Source organism: Puma concolor, chromosome A3 (genome assembly GCF_028749965.1).
Source record: "Puma concolor isolate L17-30 chromosome A3, mPumCon1.1.hap2, whole genome shotgun sequence".
In the NCBI taxonomy this organism is placed as follows: Eukaryota; Metazoa; Chordata; class Mammalia; order Carnivora; family Felidae; genus Puma; species Puma concolor.
In genome coordinates this window covers 139,807,246-139,825,033 of record NC_141669.1, presented here as the reverse complement: position 1 = coordinate 139,825,033, position 17,788 = coordinate 139,807,246, and the positions used below count along the sequence as shown (strand labels likewise).

The 17,788-nt window shown below is 64.3% G+C and overlaps 2 protein-coding genes across 4 annotated transcripts; one reads left to right on the top strand and one right to left on the bottom strand.

Moving 5' to 3' along the window:
- Positions 1 to 612: 612 nt before the first annotated feature.
- Positions 613 to 14,508, top strand: CABLES2 (Cdk5 and Abl enzyme substrate 2). 2 transcript variants are annotated; one of them, XM_086702653.1, is made up of 11 exons: positions 613 to 1,109; positions 4,871 to 4,915; positions 8,501 to 8,572; positions 8,677 to 8,769; positions 9,959 to 10,036; positions 10,634 to 10,742; positions 11,282 to 11,447; positions 11,840 to 11,943; positions 12,304 to 12,410; positions 13,209 to 13,413; positions 13,568 to 14,508. In XM_086702653.1, the coding sequence occupies exons 1-11, from the start codon at positions 628 to 630 to the stop codon at positions 13,706 to 13,708; spliced, it is 1,602 nt and encodes a 533-aa protein (XP_086558779.1). In that variant the 5' UTR covers positions 613 to 627; the 3' UTR covers positions 13,709 to 14,508. The 2 variants fall into 2 exon arrangements, with proteins under 2 accessions (XP_086558779.1, XP_086558780.1); XM_086702654.1 differs by lacking the exon at positions 4,871 to 4,915.
- A 1,315-nt stretch (positions 14,509 to 15,823) lies between these two features.
- RPS21 (ribosomal protein S21) lies at positions 15,824 to 16,988 on the bottom strand. 2 transcript variants are annotated; one of them, XM_025932258.2, is made up of 6 exons: positions 16,899 to 16,986; positions 16,685 to 16,747; positions 16,544 to 16,607; positions 16,336 to 16,407; positions 15,978 to 16,033; positions 15,824 to 15,891 (listed from the first exon to the last, which is right to left on the bottom strand). In XM_025932258.2, the coding sequence occupies exons 2-6, from the start codon at positions 16,732 to 16,734 to the stop codon at positions 15,882 to 15,884; spliced, it is 252 nt and encodes an 83-aa protein (XP_025788043.1). In that variant the 5' UTR covers positions 16,735 to 16,747; positions 16,899 to 16,986; the 3' UTR covers positions 15,824 to 15,881. The 2 variants fall into 2 exon arrangements, with proteins under 2 accessions (XP_025788043.1, XP_086558781.1); XM_086702655.1 differs by lacking the exon at positions 15,824 to 15,891 and having other exon boundaries at positions 15,974 to 16,033; positions 16,899 to 16,988.
- Between the last annotated feature and the right edge of the window lie 800 nt (positions 16,989 to 17,788).

Below are 17,788 nucleotides of genomic sequence, written 5' to 3'. Positions count from 1 at the left end.
GCCTGAGACTGAAGGCCCAGCACTGCCCCCATCTGCGCGTGATCCCAGGCAAGTGCCTTCTCCCTTCAGACCCTCAGTGTCTTCCTCAGTCAGTGAGGGAAGCCAGGTGGCACCACCTGCCATTCCAAGGAGCCTTGGGGCTCCTCGAGGAGATGACCCTTTGCAAGCTGAAGCCCCCTCTCCTGCAGAGGGCAGGCGGCACAGCTTCGGCCCCCAGACCCCAGCTCCCAGCACCGACACACACCCCAGAGGAGACAAGCGCTGGAGCCTAAAGACTCAGGCTCAACGGAGGCTGACCACGAAATCCGCAACCCAGCAAGAAGAACAGGGCGCCAGCGCCCCGAAGCTCCTGCTTCCGAAGCGGGGATTCGAACCTTAGGTGACACGGCTGCCTTGCCCGCCGCAGCAGAATTGCCTCTAGGACCCAGGGGAGCCGCCCACCGTCCTCCTCCCCCTCCCCCCAAGCCAGAGAACTCCGCGGTCCGCCCACCACGCCGTGCGGGCCAATGAAAAAGCACGACAGCGGCTCATTTGCATGCGGGGCGCCTCGGCCAATGGGCGGCGTTCGCGGGCGCGTGCGCGCAGGTGGGGCGGCAGCGGCGGGCGGCCGGCGGGCTCAGTCCGAGGATGGCCGCGGCCGCGGCGGGTGGAGCCCCGGGCCCGGCCCCCGGCCCCGCCAGGGCCCCGCCGCCCGCCGGCCCCGGCCCCGCCGCCAGGGTCCCGCCGCAGGCGCCCCGGAGGCGCGGGGACTCGCGGCGCCGCCAGGCCGCGCTCTTCTTCCTCAACAACATCTCCCTGGACGGCCGGCCCCCGAGCCTGGGCCCGGGCGGAGAGAAAGCCCCGCCGCCGCCGCCCCCGCCGCCGCCGCCGCCCGCCGAGGCCCACGAGCCGCCCGCGCCGCCGCCGGGACCCCCGGGACCCGAGCCCTCCTCCCGCGGGGCCCCGCCGCCTCCGCCGCCGCCGCCCGCGCCCCCCGCCAGCCTGCCCGGGCTGCCCGGGATCGCGGGCAGGGCGTCGGCGCCCCAGGGCCTGCTCAGCCCCGCGCCCGCCCCCGCACCCGCCGGCCTCGGCCTCGGCCTGGGGCTCGGGCTGGACGGGCAACGCCAGAGGTGAGTGCGGGCCCTGAGCTGCAGCAGCGCGGGGCTGGGGTGACCTGGGGACGTCGACCCAGGAGTGGAGGTGGGCCGGCGACCTGACAGCCCAGGACACTGGGTCAGGGTGACCTGGGCGGGGAGCGTCGGTCCAAGGCATGGGGGCACAGTGGGCCAGGCCCCCTCTGCACAGGACTTGGGGATCGGAGTCACCTGGGGCCCTGTCGGCACAGGACTTGGGGATCAGAAGGTGACCCTGATCTCCTGTGAGCCGCAGACACAGGGTTGGGGTGCCCTGGTTTTGCCAGCCTGAGAAAGAGTCTTGCTTGGGCCTGGTCAGTCTAAGATGTGGGGGTCAGCGTCCTCGGGGCTTGTCCCCAGACACCGGGGCCACGGTCCCCTTAATTCTTCCAGCTCCTCAGCCCTCATCAGCCCCCAGACACACAGCCCTGCCAGCTCTGGACACGCCCCTCCCCAGCCCGCCTTTATCCTGGACTCTGGATTCTGGAGCACTCTTGTGTGGCCCCTTGCATTCCCTAGCTGGGCGACCCCTCCATGTGGGCCAGGGTTCTTCCTGCACCGGGACATCCAGTTTCTGAGTCTTCTGTACCAGGGCCAATCTCCCAGCCTGCCATCCCACAGCTCCCGCTCCCTGGTACCCCCCCTACCTCTGTGCAGACTCCCAGCCCTCCCCCCCTCCCCGGTCCCCTCTGGGTTCAGTGTCCCTGGCCCTGTCACACCCCAGCTTGCACTCACTCCGCCTGCTCGAATTCCATTTCTAGGAAGCCCTCGGCTCATTTCGAGGAAGCCAGATCAGCCCCCACCCTTGAGCCCTGCCCCTCCAGTGTGCCTGTGCCCAGAAAGGCCTGGCTGCCAGACGCCCTGCCTCCTGCCCCGGAGACCCTTGCCCAGCCTCCTGCATAGCTGCAGCTTTGGGTGCCCCTTCAGTACTGCTGCCACTACCCTGCCTCCTCGCCCCTTCCTCCAGGTTCCGGGGCTATCCCATGCCCTCCCACTGCCCACCTGCACCTTGAGGACCCATTTGGGGCCTGGCACTGAGGATGGGCTGCGGTCACAGTCCCTCTGGAAGGCCACTGTGTGCAGGACAGAGCTGCGGGGTGTGCGGAAGGGCCCCAGTGCGGAGCCCCGCAGCCCAGGGCCCTGCAGAGGCGGGCCACTCCTGGGGTCCAGAGGCGGCTCTTCTCAGCTGGGGGTCATCACAGCTGCGCACGCCATGGTGCCTCCCACCCCCGGCCCTCAGACGGGGGTCACGGCATCGGGGTCTTTTCTAGCACTGTTTTGGTTGGGAAGGTTCAGTCCAGAATACAACGCTTGGCTCTCACTTTAGGGTCAGAGCTCTTGTGTGTGGCCCGTGGAGAAGCGCTTGCTGAGGTCACTGTCCCACCACAGACGGAAGTATTTCTAACCATACAGAGGAGCGGCTGCCTCCTGGGCAGGCCGGAAGGACACCCTGGACCCCTTCCACAAACAAGCCTGGCTGCGCTCCGGAGGCGCTTGGGGGGCTGACTGGGGCCAGGGGATCAGAATCCCCAACACGCGGCAGCTCGGCAGCCCACGTCCGGTCCCCTGGGGGGTGACATGGGGGTGCTTGTGCGAGAGGAGGCTGACACCGAGAACCAGCTAGTTCCCTAGCAGGAGTCCGTCCGTTTTAAAAACAGAGCCCCGAAGCACACTTGCCCTCGGCCTCGAAGTGGTCGAGGACGGTCCCCCCTTGCGCCGGGCGGATGGCAAAGCCCGTCTGTCGTGGGAGGAGTCGTGGGGTTTCGGGGGGGAAAGCGGCTCACCTGGAGACGGGCCCCAGCTGGAGAGCGATGCGTGTGCTCCCCGCCGTGTGACGCCGGCCGCCCCCTGCCCCTTCCGTGTGCGTGTGCATGTGCGGACCACGTGTCTGCTCAGCAAGCAGGCCACCCTGCTGTGGGCCAGGCCCTGCGAACCAGCCTGGCCAGCAGCCTGCCAGGGAGGGGCTTGGGGGCCGTGGATGCTGGATGCGACGCCATAATCAGGAGCCCTGTGAGGCCGTGTGGCCCGTGGTGTCACCGCGTGGCCCATTCCTGCGGCGGGGGGGGCGGGCGGGGGGTGCAGGGGCCTGAGCTCAGGAGAAGGCTGGCTCGGGATGGGGTATGGTGTAGGCCCGGGTGCCCTTCGGTCTTCCTGCTGCGTCCACCCCCGTCCCGTGTCCCTTCACCCCTGGCGTGAGCCCGGGCCGTGAACTCACTGTCCCTCCCAGCGGACAGATAGCGGGCCCCCCGTGTGGGGACTGTCCATGTCACTCTGAGTTCCCCAGGCCCAGAGACGGGCCCACAGAGGGAGTCGCTGCGGAGTGCGTGAGGGGCGGCCGGCCTAGCAAAGGGGGCTCCTGGCTGCAGACTCAGTCGAGAATCTGTTGTTTTCCAGGAGCAGGAGGGGGGAGGGCCTCTTCCAGAAGTCTGTACCAGTGTGGTGCTTCGACCCAGGCCTGCAGAACAGACCTGTGCCCGTCAGGGGCTCTGTGACCACTGGCAGGAAGCACGGCCCCACTGAGCCTCAGTTTACTCCTCTGTGAAGTGCTTCTGCCGTACATACTATGAACCCGAGGGGCTGTGTGAGGCCAGGGGAGGTCACGGGCTCGGCGAGGGGAGGCAGTGGCCAGGGCCAGGCGAGCAGACGCTTGTCACAACCAGGTTACCAGCGAGTGCTCACACGCAGTCCACAGCAGGAAAGCTGTGTTTCACACTCAGGGTTGAGTCTGGCGTGGTTTTTCCTGCTAAGCCGGTGAGCAAGTCACTGGAATCCCTGTTCCTCTCGAGCCCCCAACTTGGCATTTATTTTCATTTCAACACTGCAGTCGCTTACCACGAGCAGGCAGGACGCTGGGCTCCTCCAGCCGGCAGAAACAGGTGGCCCCCGCCGGGCCCTGCGCCCTCCTCTCTGGCTGCCAAAACAAAGCACCGTCAGCTGGGCGGCTTTGAACAACACAGGGCTTCCTCGCACCGTCTCAGAGCTCATAGGTCTGAGGTCCCGTCTGGAGGCTCCAGGGAAGGGGCCTTCCTGCCTCCCGCAGCTCCTGGTGGCCCCAGGCGTCCCTTGGCTCGTGCGTGGCCTCAGCCCCCCAGTGTCGGCCTCCATCTGCACGTGGCTTCTCCTGGGTGTCTCTGTCTGCACCTGGCGTTTTCCCCTCCTTAGAGGGACACCAGTCATTGCCCGCCCTAATGGCCATATCTTAACTTGGTCACATCTGCAAAGATCCTACTTCCAAATATGGTCACGGTCACAGATATCAGGGGTTAGGACTTCAATGTAACTTTTGGGGAGCCCAGCTGAGCCCACCACAGTCCACGTTAGTGTCCAAGGCACTCGTGACCAGGAAGGTGAGCCGGGGCACGGGGGAGCCCAAGGACATTGCTGTGTCAGCTGGGAACGCAGACTCTCGCGATCCTGGAGGGTTCACGACGGAACGGTCCTGAGAAGGGGCTGAGCATTTTAGCCGCCATGTTGGCCAGGAGCCACCTCGTGTTCCAGAAGCTGCCAAGCTCCTGTCCAAATTGAGCCAATTTCAGTGGCGCATCTGGCAGTGTGCTTACAACTCTGATTCGGGGGCTTCTTGCTGGAGGACAGCCAGAGGTGGCAGCCAAGGTTAGAGCCTAGAGGCGCTGCCCCAGGGTGGCTCAGAGGCCTGAGACCTGAACCCCAGAGACCACACCCTGGGTCCCATGGCCAAGGGGTCTTCAAGCCTCCCTGAGCGGTTGGCTGGAATTTGGGGTTTGTGCTTTGCCTGGCAGGGACTTGGCGAGATGGGGCACCCAGGACCACCACTCCCTGGACAGGTGTGCACCAAGGGTCTGCGAGGTCGGCCGCTGCGCTCGGATGGGCACGGAGCAGGAGAGCGTCTCAGGTCATTGGCACTGGTACCTGTCAGCAGCCTGCTCTCAGCTGGCCTGACCCCTTCCCTGGGCCCCTCGCTCGGTTTGGGTGGTCCTCGGCCCTCAAACAGACCTCAGGTGGGCACCCCTGCTCCGTTGGGCATTTCTGTAGTTACAAAGTAAAGGACGTCCATCAGGTGCTAGAAACTAACCAATAGCAATTTCTCTTCCTGTTTGTGTTCCACGTTTTGTGTTTCGGGGGCAGGTGGGGGGTAATTCTGAGAGCAAGCCGGAGAGCGAGCAAGCCGTGGTCAGTGCGGTGGGCACCTGTGCCCTCGACAGCCTCTCCCACACCCCTGACCTCTGGCCCCTTCTTCCCCAGAGAGTCAGATGGCGAGTGGACACCATCCCGCATACACTGACCTGGGCGCCACGGAGAGGCTTCTGGGCAGGGGAGACCCGTGTTTGCCCGGACATCCAGGGCTGGGGGGTGAGGCACTGCAGGGGGCAGAAAGCCCGAGCTGTGTTCTCTGTAGCTTGTTCGTGGGTGGTGTTTTTCAATGGGGTGTAAAATGCAGGCCCAGCTCTGGGGGCAGCACACGCCCCCCCCCCCCCCCCCGCCCAGAAGCTCTCGGCAGCCAGTACCCCTCGCACACCAAGACCCCCACTTTGTCACCGCCATCACGGCAGCATGTGATGTGCAGGCACAGGGAGGCGACCGCACGCGGTGAGCACGGCCTCCTGCTGACCGCGCCCGCTGCCCCCAGCGGGGAGTGTGCTTCCGCTCGAGCTGCCACAGGGCTTCTGTCCTGCCTGCTGGCCAGACGGACGCCTTTCTGGGTGGCTGTGTCCAGAGAGGCTGAGCCGGAGCACCCTCGGCCAGAACCCGCCCATACTGGGTGGCCCATCCTGCCGGAGCTGTGTGTGAGACCCTGGTGGTCTCACCTTGGGAGTCCCCGGAGGGCTCCACATTCCTCCAGAGGAAGCCACCAAAAGACCGGCCAGCAGGTTCTTTGAAAGGGGGCGCTGCGTAACGGACGGCTGGCGCTGCTCCGTGTCCTGGGAAGGGCGAGCCCCTCCTGACCACCAGGGGAGGCCCTGGGAAGGTCCTCCGTGTCCACCACCAGGGCTCTGGCCTCGCCTGTGGCTTGACCTCCGGCTGTCCTGCTGCCTTTGCCGCCCACGACGCGGTCACCTCCACACCCAAGGATGTTGAGATCCCTGGGAGCCTGCAGGCTGCTCCTCTCCTGCCCACAGACTCACTTGCGGAACGTTCTGCAGCTCACTCCGCCCCCTGCGGACAGATGCGCCCAGTAACACCGGGGAAGCCGGAAGCGGCACACCCGGGCCTCCCGTGTCCCAGGTGCCCACCCAGACCCACGGCTCGGGGTGCCCTGATCGGGGGCCACAGGTGTTCATCCACGCGCTAATGGCATCTCTGGAATGGAGGCCAAGTTCAGCAAGGGAGCACCTGAGGAAATGTCTGGGGGGGCGGCCTCGATTCCAGCCACCCCGGCCAGCGCTGCAGCGGTAGTGGTCGCACAGACCGCCTGCGGGGGTGCAGGGCCCAGTACCGCCTTACAAGCTGCGTGATCTCGGGCAAGTGGCTCGCCGGCTCTGTGCCTCCGTTTCCCCACCTGAGAACTGAGAGTGAGGGCACGGCCCGTCACGTGCCGTTGTTGCGAGGACCGAGCTTATATGTAAAATGCTCACGAGGAGAGACGAGTGGAAGAAAACCACAGATGTCTGCAAAAGCAACTGGGAACAGATCTTAACAGCTTGGTGAGCTGACTGCCTCAACCCGGAACCCACGGGAGGAGTGAGCCAGGCAGCAGAGCGCCGTGACGCGCCTGCCGCTCCAACGGGCACCGGGCCAGAGGCCGCGTGTGGGGCCGGCGTCCACGGAGATGGCTGTTGGCTCCGGGCACGCGAGCTCCCAGGCGTGCAGGAGCCACTGGAGCATCGCCTGGGAAATTAGCCGAGGAAATGAGTCTGAGGAAGCCACACGGGGCTGCTCCGTGGGGCCTCTGAGCCAGCCCTGCAAAGCAGCACACAGACACCCCCGGGGACGGTCGGGCTGTGCCTAAGCCGGTAGGTCCCGCACATCCACCTGCTCACCTGGCGCGGGGACGGTGCTCACCTGCACCCACCCCAGGCTTCTCGGGACGCCGGGTTATGCCCAACACACCCCTCCTGCTGCCTCGTGAGCAGTCAGCGCACCTGCCTGCGGAGGCCCCTGCCGCACATCCCCCCGCCACCCTGGGCAGGCCTCAGCCCCCCCCCCCCCACCGGACTCCCCTCGCACTGACGTCCCCCACCCCGGGCACTCTCCTCCGGCAGGCGGGTGTCCTCCACCGCCACCAGCCCCGTCTCCGGAGGTGGGGCCGCTCTGGGACACCCGGCGTTTCACCGGAGTTTCCACTGTGTTCAATTCTCATTTCTTTTCAATAAGCTTCTGCTGTCTTTGTCATTGTAAAGAAGTAAGTGGAGTGTGGGCTGTGGCTTCGTGGTGACAGCCTTGGGGCCCCCCAGACTGCCCTGCTCGTGTGACCTCGGGCAGGTGCCGAGTTGCCGCAGGCGCTCGATCCGGCACTCGATCCGTGGCAGGCGGGGGTGGCTGAGCCCCTAGGGCCCGACGGCTCCCCGGGGACTCACGGGCTCATAGCGACCTGGATTCCAGGCTGGCTCCACCTGGTGAGGTGGCCTGACCACACCGGGCCTGGATCGTAAGCCAGGGGTCCTGCCGGGGGACCGTGTTGCTCCCAGGCAGGCTGCAGCTCCCAGGAGTGGCGTCCTCTGCCCTGTGCCGCCCCCCACACCGGTCCCCTCCCCAGGAGCCCGCCCTCAGCTCACGTTTGGAGTGAAATAGTGCCACGGACACCGGGGCACCCACCCGACACGTGCCGGCCCAGGCTGAGCTCAGGACCCGTGTAGCTTCATTTCACAGAACACACGGCCTCGGCCCCCCGGAGCCTCCCTCTTTTGGGGAGGTGTGGGGGCTCGGGGCTCACCTGTGAGATGTGCTTGTGACCCCCACGAGGACTAGGAAGTCGACGAGTGACCAGGTGGTGGTCTTGGTGCCAGTAACCCGGGTGCATGATCTTGACCTGGAGGTGCAGCCCACACAGGGTCTGAACCTTCCCCCTCGAGAAGCCCCCTGACGTGGGGGAGGGGGGAGGTTGGGAGCCCTCCAGGAGTGATTCCTCCAATCCTGGAAGACTTCCAGAAGCCCCTCCCTGCCTTCAGCCTGCTGTGGCTGAGCGGGAGCTGCCGTGCCCGTCCTGGGCCAGAGAGGGCTCTCAGGACCTGCTGGCCTGAGCTCCGGGAGGCAGTGGGCAGCGGTGGACCAGGGTGCTGGTCCCCCTTGCGTTGTTCTGGCACAGTCTGGTCCTGAGTCTTGCCCGAGACTCAGAGGTGGCCACAGACGGGCTCCTGACACCGTGGCTGTGCGCTGCTGTCCAGCGGGGAGAAGGCCGCCAGCGCGCCTCCAGGTCCGACAGCAGCCGTCTCCCCGGTCTGTTGCTGAGGCCCTGCCCTGTCTTTTTACAGACGGCGAGTTGCCTCCCAGCGCTGCTCTCTCGAGTTCCTGGAAGATGCTGTGGGATGTGCCTCCGTTCAGAGGTGAGGGTCCGCTGGCTCTGAGACCCCGCGCGCCCCAGCCACCAGGCTCTGGGGCCAGAGGGGCTCTAGAGGGAGGGGAGAGTGACCTGGGGTTTACATTGCAGAACCAAACACATATCTGGCTCCCCAAGACATAAAGGCCTAAAGAAGACTCACTTCATCAAGAACATGCGACAGTACGACACGAGGAACAGCAGGTACGCATGTGCCACGGGAGCAAGCGTGTGGCCGCCCAGAGGCAGAGCTGGAGTCCGATCCCCGGCCCACGCGTGCAGCCGCGGCGCTGCCCGGCACGTCCACCCTCGAACCCCATGTCGGCGAGTGGCTCCTGCTTCCCCCAGTGTTCAAGCTCGGGTCCACCGCCCCCTTCCTCTCCGGTGTCCCAGGTGAAGGGCCACCTGGTGGACACCAGCTTGAGTAGGAGCGCTGAAGTGAAGGGACATCGGAAACAGAGCAGGTGTGGCGACGGAACGTGGCCGGGAGAGGAGGGCAGCGGCCGGGAGGTTACACTAAAAGCCGAGATCTGGCTGCCCCAGACCAGGGTGTAGACGGGCAGCCGGGAGGAGGTCCTGGGTCTGTGGGTGCTGTGTGGGTGCCCTGAAGGCGTTCCCGTCGCCCGTCCCTCATGCCCTGTCCTGCCAACCCTGGGGCATCTGAGCTCAGCGCCCTTCCTGTTGGAGGCCGTGCTGCCTGGCATCCACCCAGTGGCCTTGTCGGGGAGCTCTGTGTTCTAGCAGTGGCCTGGACCCCCCAGCGTGAACCCCAGTGTGACAGGCCCGTGCTGGTGCTGAGGAACAGGCCCAAGCGCTGGGCTGGCTCCCGGGAGCCCAGGGGGGCCAGCAGTCACAGCCAGAAAAGAGGGGAGTCTCCTGCTGCTGGAGCCAGGCCGGGCCGGGCAGGGTAGATCCCAGCCCAGAGTGGGGGGAAGGGCTGGCCTTCCTGCCACACGCCCCACGTGGGGCGCCTCCTGGCCAGCTTGGCTCAGGACGTAGAAGTAGGTGCTTCTTGGCTCTATCAGCCCCTCCAGGTAGGCTGAGGACAGGCCCCCTGAGCGGGACAGTCCTCTGGGTACACACCTCTGCTCTCGTGTCCTCCAAAGCCTGGCCTCTCCTGGGTGAGCAGCCCCGACCACTGGCCTCCCGCTGCCTGCACGGGCCAGGCCAGACCTTCCTGTGCTGCACATCCTGTGGAGGGGACGCACCTGCCAGCGGGACCGAGCACCCTCGCTAAGCACCTGCAGGGAACGGGCGAGAGCTGGGACAGCCAGACCGACTGGCTCTCCTGTCCCCTGGACACCCCAGGCAGTTTGCGTGACCCAAGTCTAGGCGGGAAGGAACTTTCTCCTGGAAACACCTGCCACCTGCTCTGACCAACCCTTCCCCCCAGGATCGTGCTGATCTGTGCCAAGCGGTCCCTGTGTGCAGCCTTCTCGGTCCTGCCCTATGGAGAAGGCCTGCGGGTCAGGTGAGTGACCAGGGGGCCATGGGCTAGGCCCCCCCGCCCCCCGGCTTGCAGTGGCCTCACGCCGAGGCCAGCAGACCCGCTTCTGCCAGAGCGCCTCGGGAGCACTGAAGGCCATTTGGGTCCTGGTTCCCTGGGAGGGGTGTGTCCGCATGTTACTTACACGCAGTTGCCTTGGGACGGTCCTCCTCATGGGGATGCGTCCTGTGGCCGACCCTGGCGAGTGCATCCGGCATAGCTCCAGGAAGGTGACCGTCAGGGCGGAGATAGCACCACAGGACCTGCCGTGAAACAGCAGTAGAGAAACCTGCCAGGCGAGGGGCCTGGGTGAAGCTGGCCCAGGGGGAGGCCTAGGGAGAGGCTGGTGCCACCCCATTACTGCCAGCCTGCAGGTGTTCTCACAGGAAGTATGTGGGGCTGGGAAGGGGCAGGACTGGGCAGCGCGGGGCCCGGGGTCCTTCCCCTGTGCCCGAGGCAGTGCTGGTACCGTTCCCGTCCCCCAGCTCTGGGCCTGGCGGGCGCAGAGCGGGGGCCCCTGCTCCCCTGCCACCTCTGGGGACAGAGGAAGGCCCGGCAGCCGCCTCCCCCCGTGCATTGCAGTGACCTGCGGGTGGACGGCCAGAAGCAGAGGCATCCGTCAGGCGGCGTCTCCGTGTCTTCCGAGATGGTCTTTGAGCTGGAGGGCGTCGAGCTGGGAGCAGATGGGAAGGCAAGAGTGGAGGCCGTGCTCAGTCCGGGCTGGTGGGTGGGCTGGGAGCTTGTGCTCGCCCAGGCGATCGACACGGAGCTGGGTTTTTCTTGACTCCTAAAGTGCAAGGTGTCGGGAGGAAGCCACACAGCCCTGTGAAGATAGGCCCCTCACCTCGCTCAGCAGCGAGCTGATGGGAAATGGCGTGAGTTGGGCGGGGGCCCAGGTGCTGCCTCCGTGCTGGAAGTCAGAGGTCAAGGGCTTCAGAGGCAGCAAGAAGGTTCCTGTGCTGCAGATCCCACGTGGGGGATGGCGCAGGTGGCATTCTGGGACGTTCTTGTTACTGATAACACTAGCGTCAAGTGTTGGTGTAACAGGGAGGGATGCCCGGGAGCGTTAGCTCTCAGTGGGTCCTTCCTTGTCCCCATGAGGGTGGCGTTCGTGTGGGGGCTGCCTGCAGCAGAAGGAGTAAGGCACAGCTTGCTTGGACTTCTGGTCTTACGAGGGGCTGTGGACCTGGGGATGACTGGGACTGAGCCCTGACACCCATTCCCCTCCAGGTGGTGTCTTATGCCAAGTTCTTGTACCCTACCAACGCCCTGGTCACTCACAAGACAGACAGCCACGGCCTGCCACCCCAGCCCCGGCCCAGCATCCCCCGGGCTCTGCCAGGGTCAAGATACAAACCTACCCCAGCCAAGTCAGCACCAGCCGGCACGGATCTAGGTACCCCACGTGCCCTAACCGGGTGCCGGGCAGGCAGCCACACCAGCTGGGCAAGGGACACACTGTGGCGGGCAGACCAGAATCACACTGAAGCCCATAGCCCCTGGTCCAGACGGGGAGCCAGGCTTGGGAGAAGGGAGCAGACGGCCTGTGCTTCATCCACCCAGGAACTGGAGAGATCCCGTGTCCACACACGGCTCCGGGGCAGGGGCAGGGATCTCTCGGTCAGGACATCCTTCCACCCAGCCCTCAGGGACAGGGAACCGTGGCCTAGAGTCCCTCCCAGACCCCAGAAGCATTGTTCCCCAGGGGCTAGTCCAGGGTTCCAGCTGAGGCTTGGGTTGGCCAGAGCCCTGGGCTCATGGTCGGTCAGGGCTGTCCTCTGCACACAGGGACTGACGCAGGGGACACGCTGGAGTATAACCCCAACCTCCTGGACGACCCACAATGGCCCTGTGGCAAGCACAAGCGGGTCCTCATCTTCGCGTCTTACATGGTACGGGGGGCACCGGCGCAGGCCCGGTCCACACGCCTCTGGGTGTTCGGGGGCAGGCTGAGGGCGAGCCGCCGGGGCAGGGCCACTGGGCCCCCCACCCCAGGGCACCAGCACCTTGGGGCAGCAGGGGGTGTGCAGCAGGCCAGAGGCTGCGCTGACCACACCGCCCTGGCAGCCTGGGTCACCACTCTGCATCCCAGGCTCTGGGACCCTCTGTCCTGAGACGTGTCCTCCTCTGATCTGCTGCCTGAAGCCATTTGCAGACCCAGGCCAGCGTGAAATCAGCCCCCAGGGTCTCGGGTGGGTGGCCCCCAGGGCTGTGCGGGGCCGACCCCTACCCTGCGGCCTTCTCGCACACAGACCACGGTAATAGAGTACGTGAAGCCCTCTGACCTCAAGAAGGACATGAATGAGACCTTCCGGGAGAAGTTCCCACACATCAAACTGACACTGAGCAAAATCAGGAGGTAAGGGGACTGAGGAGAGATCTCTGGGCCCCGCCACCGTGATGAGGCCGTTCCTCTCCTCTCCTGTTTCTAGTAGGTTCTTGAGCTTGATAAATCCAGATGTGCCCTGCCCAAGTCCCCTCCTGCTATCTGACCAGGCCAATGTCAGCAGTTCCCCACCCCCCCCACCGCCCGCCACCTCCATGGGTCAGGCCGCCTCAGTGCTGCTTGCACCCACACCTGCTAGCCCTGCTCCCTGATGCCCGTAACCACACAGGAGGTGGGCACTGTGGTGACCCCATCTGACAGACGGGATCGAGGGCCGAGGAGGTTTGCCCAAGACCTCAGCGAGTTAAGTGGTGGACCGCCCAGAGCCCAGGCAGCCTGGCCTAGTTGGGACTCCTGGGGATCACCCTTCCCTGGGCCCTCCTCGCCCCACTGTCTCACTGTCCCCCCTCACCAGCACCAACGGGCTTCGCTGAAGGTCCGGACACTGCTCCAGGGCCTTTCCACGGTGCTATTTCTCCCCACATCGTCCCTTTTGCAGCCACAGGGGAGCAGGGACTCTGTCCTCTGTGGTGGCCCCTGGAGGGCAGCATGGGCTACCCAGTACACTTCGGGGGGGGGGGGGGAGGGGGCACGGCCCGGCCCGAGGGGCAAGGGGAAGCCAACATCCGCCTGCTTGTCCAGCAAGCTGCGGACCCTAGCGCCAGCCGTGCCCACCTGGAGGAAATGGTGCCCTCCGGGCCACTCTGGAGCAGGGAGAGGTGCGGCCACTTCCACTGCCCGTCAGCACCCGGCTTCCGTGTAAACCCGCAGTTTAAAACGGGAGATGCGGAACCTCTCTGAGGAGTGCAGCCTGGAGCCTGTGACGGTGTCCATGGCCTACGTGTACTTCGAGAAGCTCGTCCTGCAGGGCAAACTCAACAAGCAGAACCGCAAGCTATGCGCCGGGGCGTGCGTGCTGCTCGCCGCCAAGATCAGCAGCGACCTCCGCAGGAGCGAGGTGAAGCAGCTCATCGACGTGAGTGCGCCCAGCCCCGCCCCGGCTCCGCCCCCGACCTGCTCTGGACCAGGGTGGGGGGTGGCTTGTGCAGAACCCGGTTGGGGCGGAGCGGCTGGTGCAGAGCTGGGGCTCCACATAACCTCCCTCCTCCCTCCTCCCTCCTCCCGTGCAGAAGCTGGAGGAAAGGTTTCGGTTCAACAGAAGGGATCTGATCGGGTTTGAGTTCACGGTGCTGGTGGCCTTGGAACTCGCGCTCTACCTTCCCGAGGGCCAGGTGTTACCTCACTACAGACGCCTCACGCAGCAGTTCTAGCCCAGCCTGGCCTCTGCCCGGAGGGCGGCCACCCCTCCCACACCGCCCAGACGCCCTGGCGCTCAGGGCCCCAGGGATGTGTCCGGGTGAGCAGCCGCCCGGCAGGGACGCGCCTGCCCCTCAACTGATGCCGCTGTCCCTGCACACCTGCTCCCTTGGAGGGACACCGCTTTCATTCCAAAGCACACCACCCGCCATGGTACATTCCTGAGAATCTTCTCGCATTTTTACGCGAGCGAAACGTGAGGTTTTACTTTTTTCATGTGCCTGAGACCGACCCGATCCTCAAGTGGTCATTTCGGCATCTTTCCTTTGCACCGCCTGGTCTTCCGCAAACCACCACAGCCACTGCGCTCGCATCGCAGAGATCTGGGTTTCTGGAGCCTGCCGAACACTCTGGAATTGCAGAAGTTGGCGTATCGAAACATTAGTCTTGGCTCTTTCCGGTTTCCGTTGGTGGACACAGCTCCCTCCCGGCCCAGCTGAGCCCCTCGGGGATGCCCACTGGCCTCCCCCGGCATCCTTCCACAGGCGGAGCTCTGGCATCAGTGCAACTAGGGCAGACTCCGGTTTCTCTCACTTTTTACTCCAAGCATCGTGTCACTGTGAAATCCTGATGCCCGAGCGTCACACGTGCCAGCAGGCCTCCGCGCAGACACTAGCCCACCCCAGGGGGGACCCACCCTTCACCTCTCACCGGGAACCCCTGCTTGCCTGCGACACTCTGGACCTTCAGGATGTTTGTTGGACTGCTTGCTCCTGGCTCTTGATCTTTCTAAGCAATATCGTGATGGAGAAAACCGGTGTATTTATTGTTACTTGGGATTTGGTTTGATGGGTCTTAAGGGAACAAAATCTGGTCGGGAGCAGTTGAGGCCGTGACTTGGAACACCACACTTGACTCTCAAGCAGGCGGGAGGGGGACGGCCCCATCTCCCTGGAAGGTGGGTGCACACGCCTTTCTTCGTAGGCAGGACGCAGTCTTGGCTGTCACACGAAGCCCAGGGAGTGGTGGTTGTCACCTGTGTGCGGGCCTGTGCCCCTTCTCTCAACAGGGCCCGTGTTCGGCTTTCCCAGGTCTGCGTGTCCTTCCTGCACGTTCTGTGACCCGGTTCTCCAGCTCACTGTCCCGTCAAACACTGAAGAACCAAGGATGATTTCCCTCCCTGGGTCAGCTGGGGTTAAAAATGACCACGTTGGCTGGGCCATTAAGCTGCTTCCCTGCCGTCCTACAAACCTGTCAGTCTCTGCGACAGCCCCACCCTGTATTGTGTGTAAACTGATGCTTTTGCCAAAAGGAGACACCGGTTCTGCTCATCACAACGCTCAGGCACCAGCGGCTCAGCCTGGACCCCAGCACCCGTGTCTGCGTGCAGGCCAGCTGTTCCTCTTCCCCCGGGGGATGGAGCCCAAGCCTGTATTCCAACCCTATTTATTGCGGGATAAACTCCCTGTCCCCCTCGACGGCCCCTAATGCACATGTGTCCCAGACGGACGAGGGTGGGAGGGAGCTGAGATACAGGTGCTTTTCTCCTGGACAGCAACGTGTGCAACCCTCGTATCTCAAGGACACTCTAGTGTTCCAAGCACTGGAAGGGACGGGTTCCCAGACTTCACCTCAAGAGGGCATGCGTCCTGGTCCTCGACAATTTCCACACAGGTGTTCGAACAGCTGACAGCAGTTTAGGTTTCTGTGTTCCCATAGTAAGATTTAGTCCTTCACAGACCTGTAACTCTCCCTTTGGTGTGTCCTGTCCTCGACGCCAAAAGCTGCTCGTGTGGCGGTCAGTGATCACTGCAGCAAAGCCAGTATTGAAGCCAAACGTGTCTGAGCCCCTCACTCTCTAGATCGAGCCCAGACATCTAAGAGGCGGCTCCGAAAGCAGCTGTGCATTTAAAAGTGCGCTAAGCGACTATCTGACCTCAATGTCAAGTCACATGTCATTTGTTTGCAAACGGTAATGTATTTGTGGTTCAAAGTAAAATGTGATTTTGCAAAGTGTGCCACAGGTTGCCTCCTTTCAGCTGACCGGCCGCGTCCAGCTTTACAGCAGCCCTCACACTGATGCCCAGAGGAACGCATCCACACTCCCAGAATGAACCAACACAGGTGGCTTTTGCTATTTTTGTTATTTATTTACGACAAACATCTCACATCTGTAATCCTCTCTGGTCAGAAGTTCCTAGGACAAAAGTAAAGACGACGTTAAAACCTCATTTCAGGAAAGGTCCCGGGCCTCTGTGCCCAAACACAGGCCATCTTACTTACTTTGAAACGATGCCATCGGCCTTGGCCAGTCGTAGAATGGAGTCATCAGACTCACCCTGGAAAAAAGTGCTCGACTATCACCCCTGCTAAACCCGGCTGGCAGGAGGTCCAGTGGAGAGGCCTGGCATAGGGCCTCATACCTGATTATGGGGGGCGGGGGGGGGGTACCTGAGTGCTTTCTCGGGGGTTCCTATCTTGGGCCCCTTAGCACCCCTATTCCGCGGCAGGAAGGGGCAGGCGGCTAGCACAGCCCCACAAGTTCACCCACTCTGCCCACGAATCTACTCGAGCCTCCAGAAAGAAAGACCCCCTTCCCCACTCGACCGCCCACCCGGTGCGCAAGGCCAGGGAAACTCACCATCCTCCGGATAGCCCCGCAGATCGCATAGGTTTTAAACTGGCCGTTAAACCTACCCGTCACCTTGTCAACCTGCAAATCGTCAACGCGAATCATAAAGATGTGGGGTCCGGGAGTGCTCAGCCCGCTAGGCCACCCCGACCTGGCTTCGGCCGCCCTGGGGGCTTTCCCCCGGGCGGGACGGGCCCGTTGCCTCCGCCCGGCTCACCTCGGCCACGTTCATCTGGATGGACGCGTGGTCCTTGGCGCCGATGATGCGGTTGCTGGCGGAGCTGCGGGGGGGGGGGGGGGGGCGGTAAGCGCAGTGAGCGGGAGGGGGGAGCGGGGGCGGGTGGAAGGGCTCGCTCACCATTTCCGCGGCACGTACAGGTCCACGAACTCTCCGGCGTCGTTCTGCATGTCGACGGCAAGCCTGCGAGACCCCGAGGCGCCGTGAGGCCGGGCTGCGTCTCCGCTGCAGCCGCCCCGGCCCCCGCGCCGTCTCCCCAAGCCGCCCCGGCCCTCGGGTGTCGGCTCCCGCCCGGAGACCCCTCCCGAAGCCCCCGCCCGGCCGCGCGACCCACCTGCTGCTACCACCACCACGAGCGCGAGCGCAGAAAGGAAGCACTTCCTCCGCCGGCGGCGGTATTGGAGGACGGGGCGGGGCCTCGGCGAGTGCTTCCGGGTCCCGACGCGACGCGGGGCGCCGCCTGTTGCCCTGACGCACTTCCGCTTCCGGCGGACGGGGCGGGACCTGCGGGTGGCGGCGCCCGGCGGATTCGGCGGGATCCGGTGGCGGGCCCAGGCAGGCGTCGCCGGGCTGGGGGACGCCCGGGCCTCCGCGGCTTCTGCTTCCGCTGTCAGCCCCGCGTGGGCGGGCGGGGGCCGTGCAGACCCCTCCTGGGACTTCGTCCGCGACAGTGGCCGAGCGGGAGGAAGCCTCGAACAGGCTGGGAGGCGGCGGGCGGACTTGGGGTCCTCTCTAGGGCGCGGGGACACCGCTGTCGGGAAATCGAGGTCGGGGCAGGGAGGGGACGCTGCCAAGCTCCCGGGGCAGGACCCGCTGAGACCTGCCTGTGTCTGCATGTGGGTCAACCCAGCTAGTCCTGGTGATCAAAAGATTCTGTAGCTGGAAGGTGGGAGAGGCAGCTAGACTACCAGAGTGCCAGGAAGGAGAGAGTAGCAGAGAGAGGTCTGCAGAGGGATCTTCCTCGAGTGGTCAGCGGAATAAGGACCCCGGAAATAAACCACATATGTGGTCAAATGATGTTCTGCAAGGCTGCCAAGACCACTGTTGGGGGGGGGGGGGGGGAAGGACTGTCTTTTCCACAAACGGTGCTGGGAAAATGGGATATCTGCATACAAAAGAAGGAAGCTGAACCCTTACCTCAACACCTTATGTAAAAACGATGTGGATCAAGGACCTAAAACAAAATTCTTTTTTTTTTTTTAATTTTTTTTAACGTTTATTTAT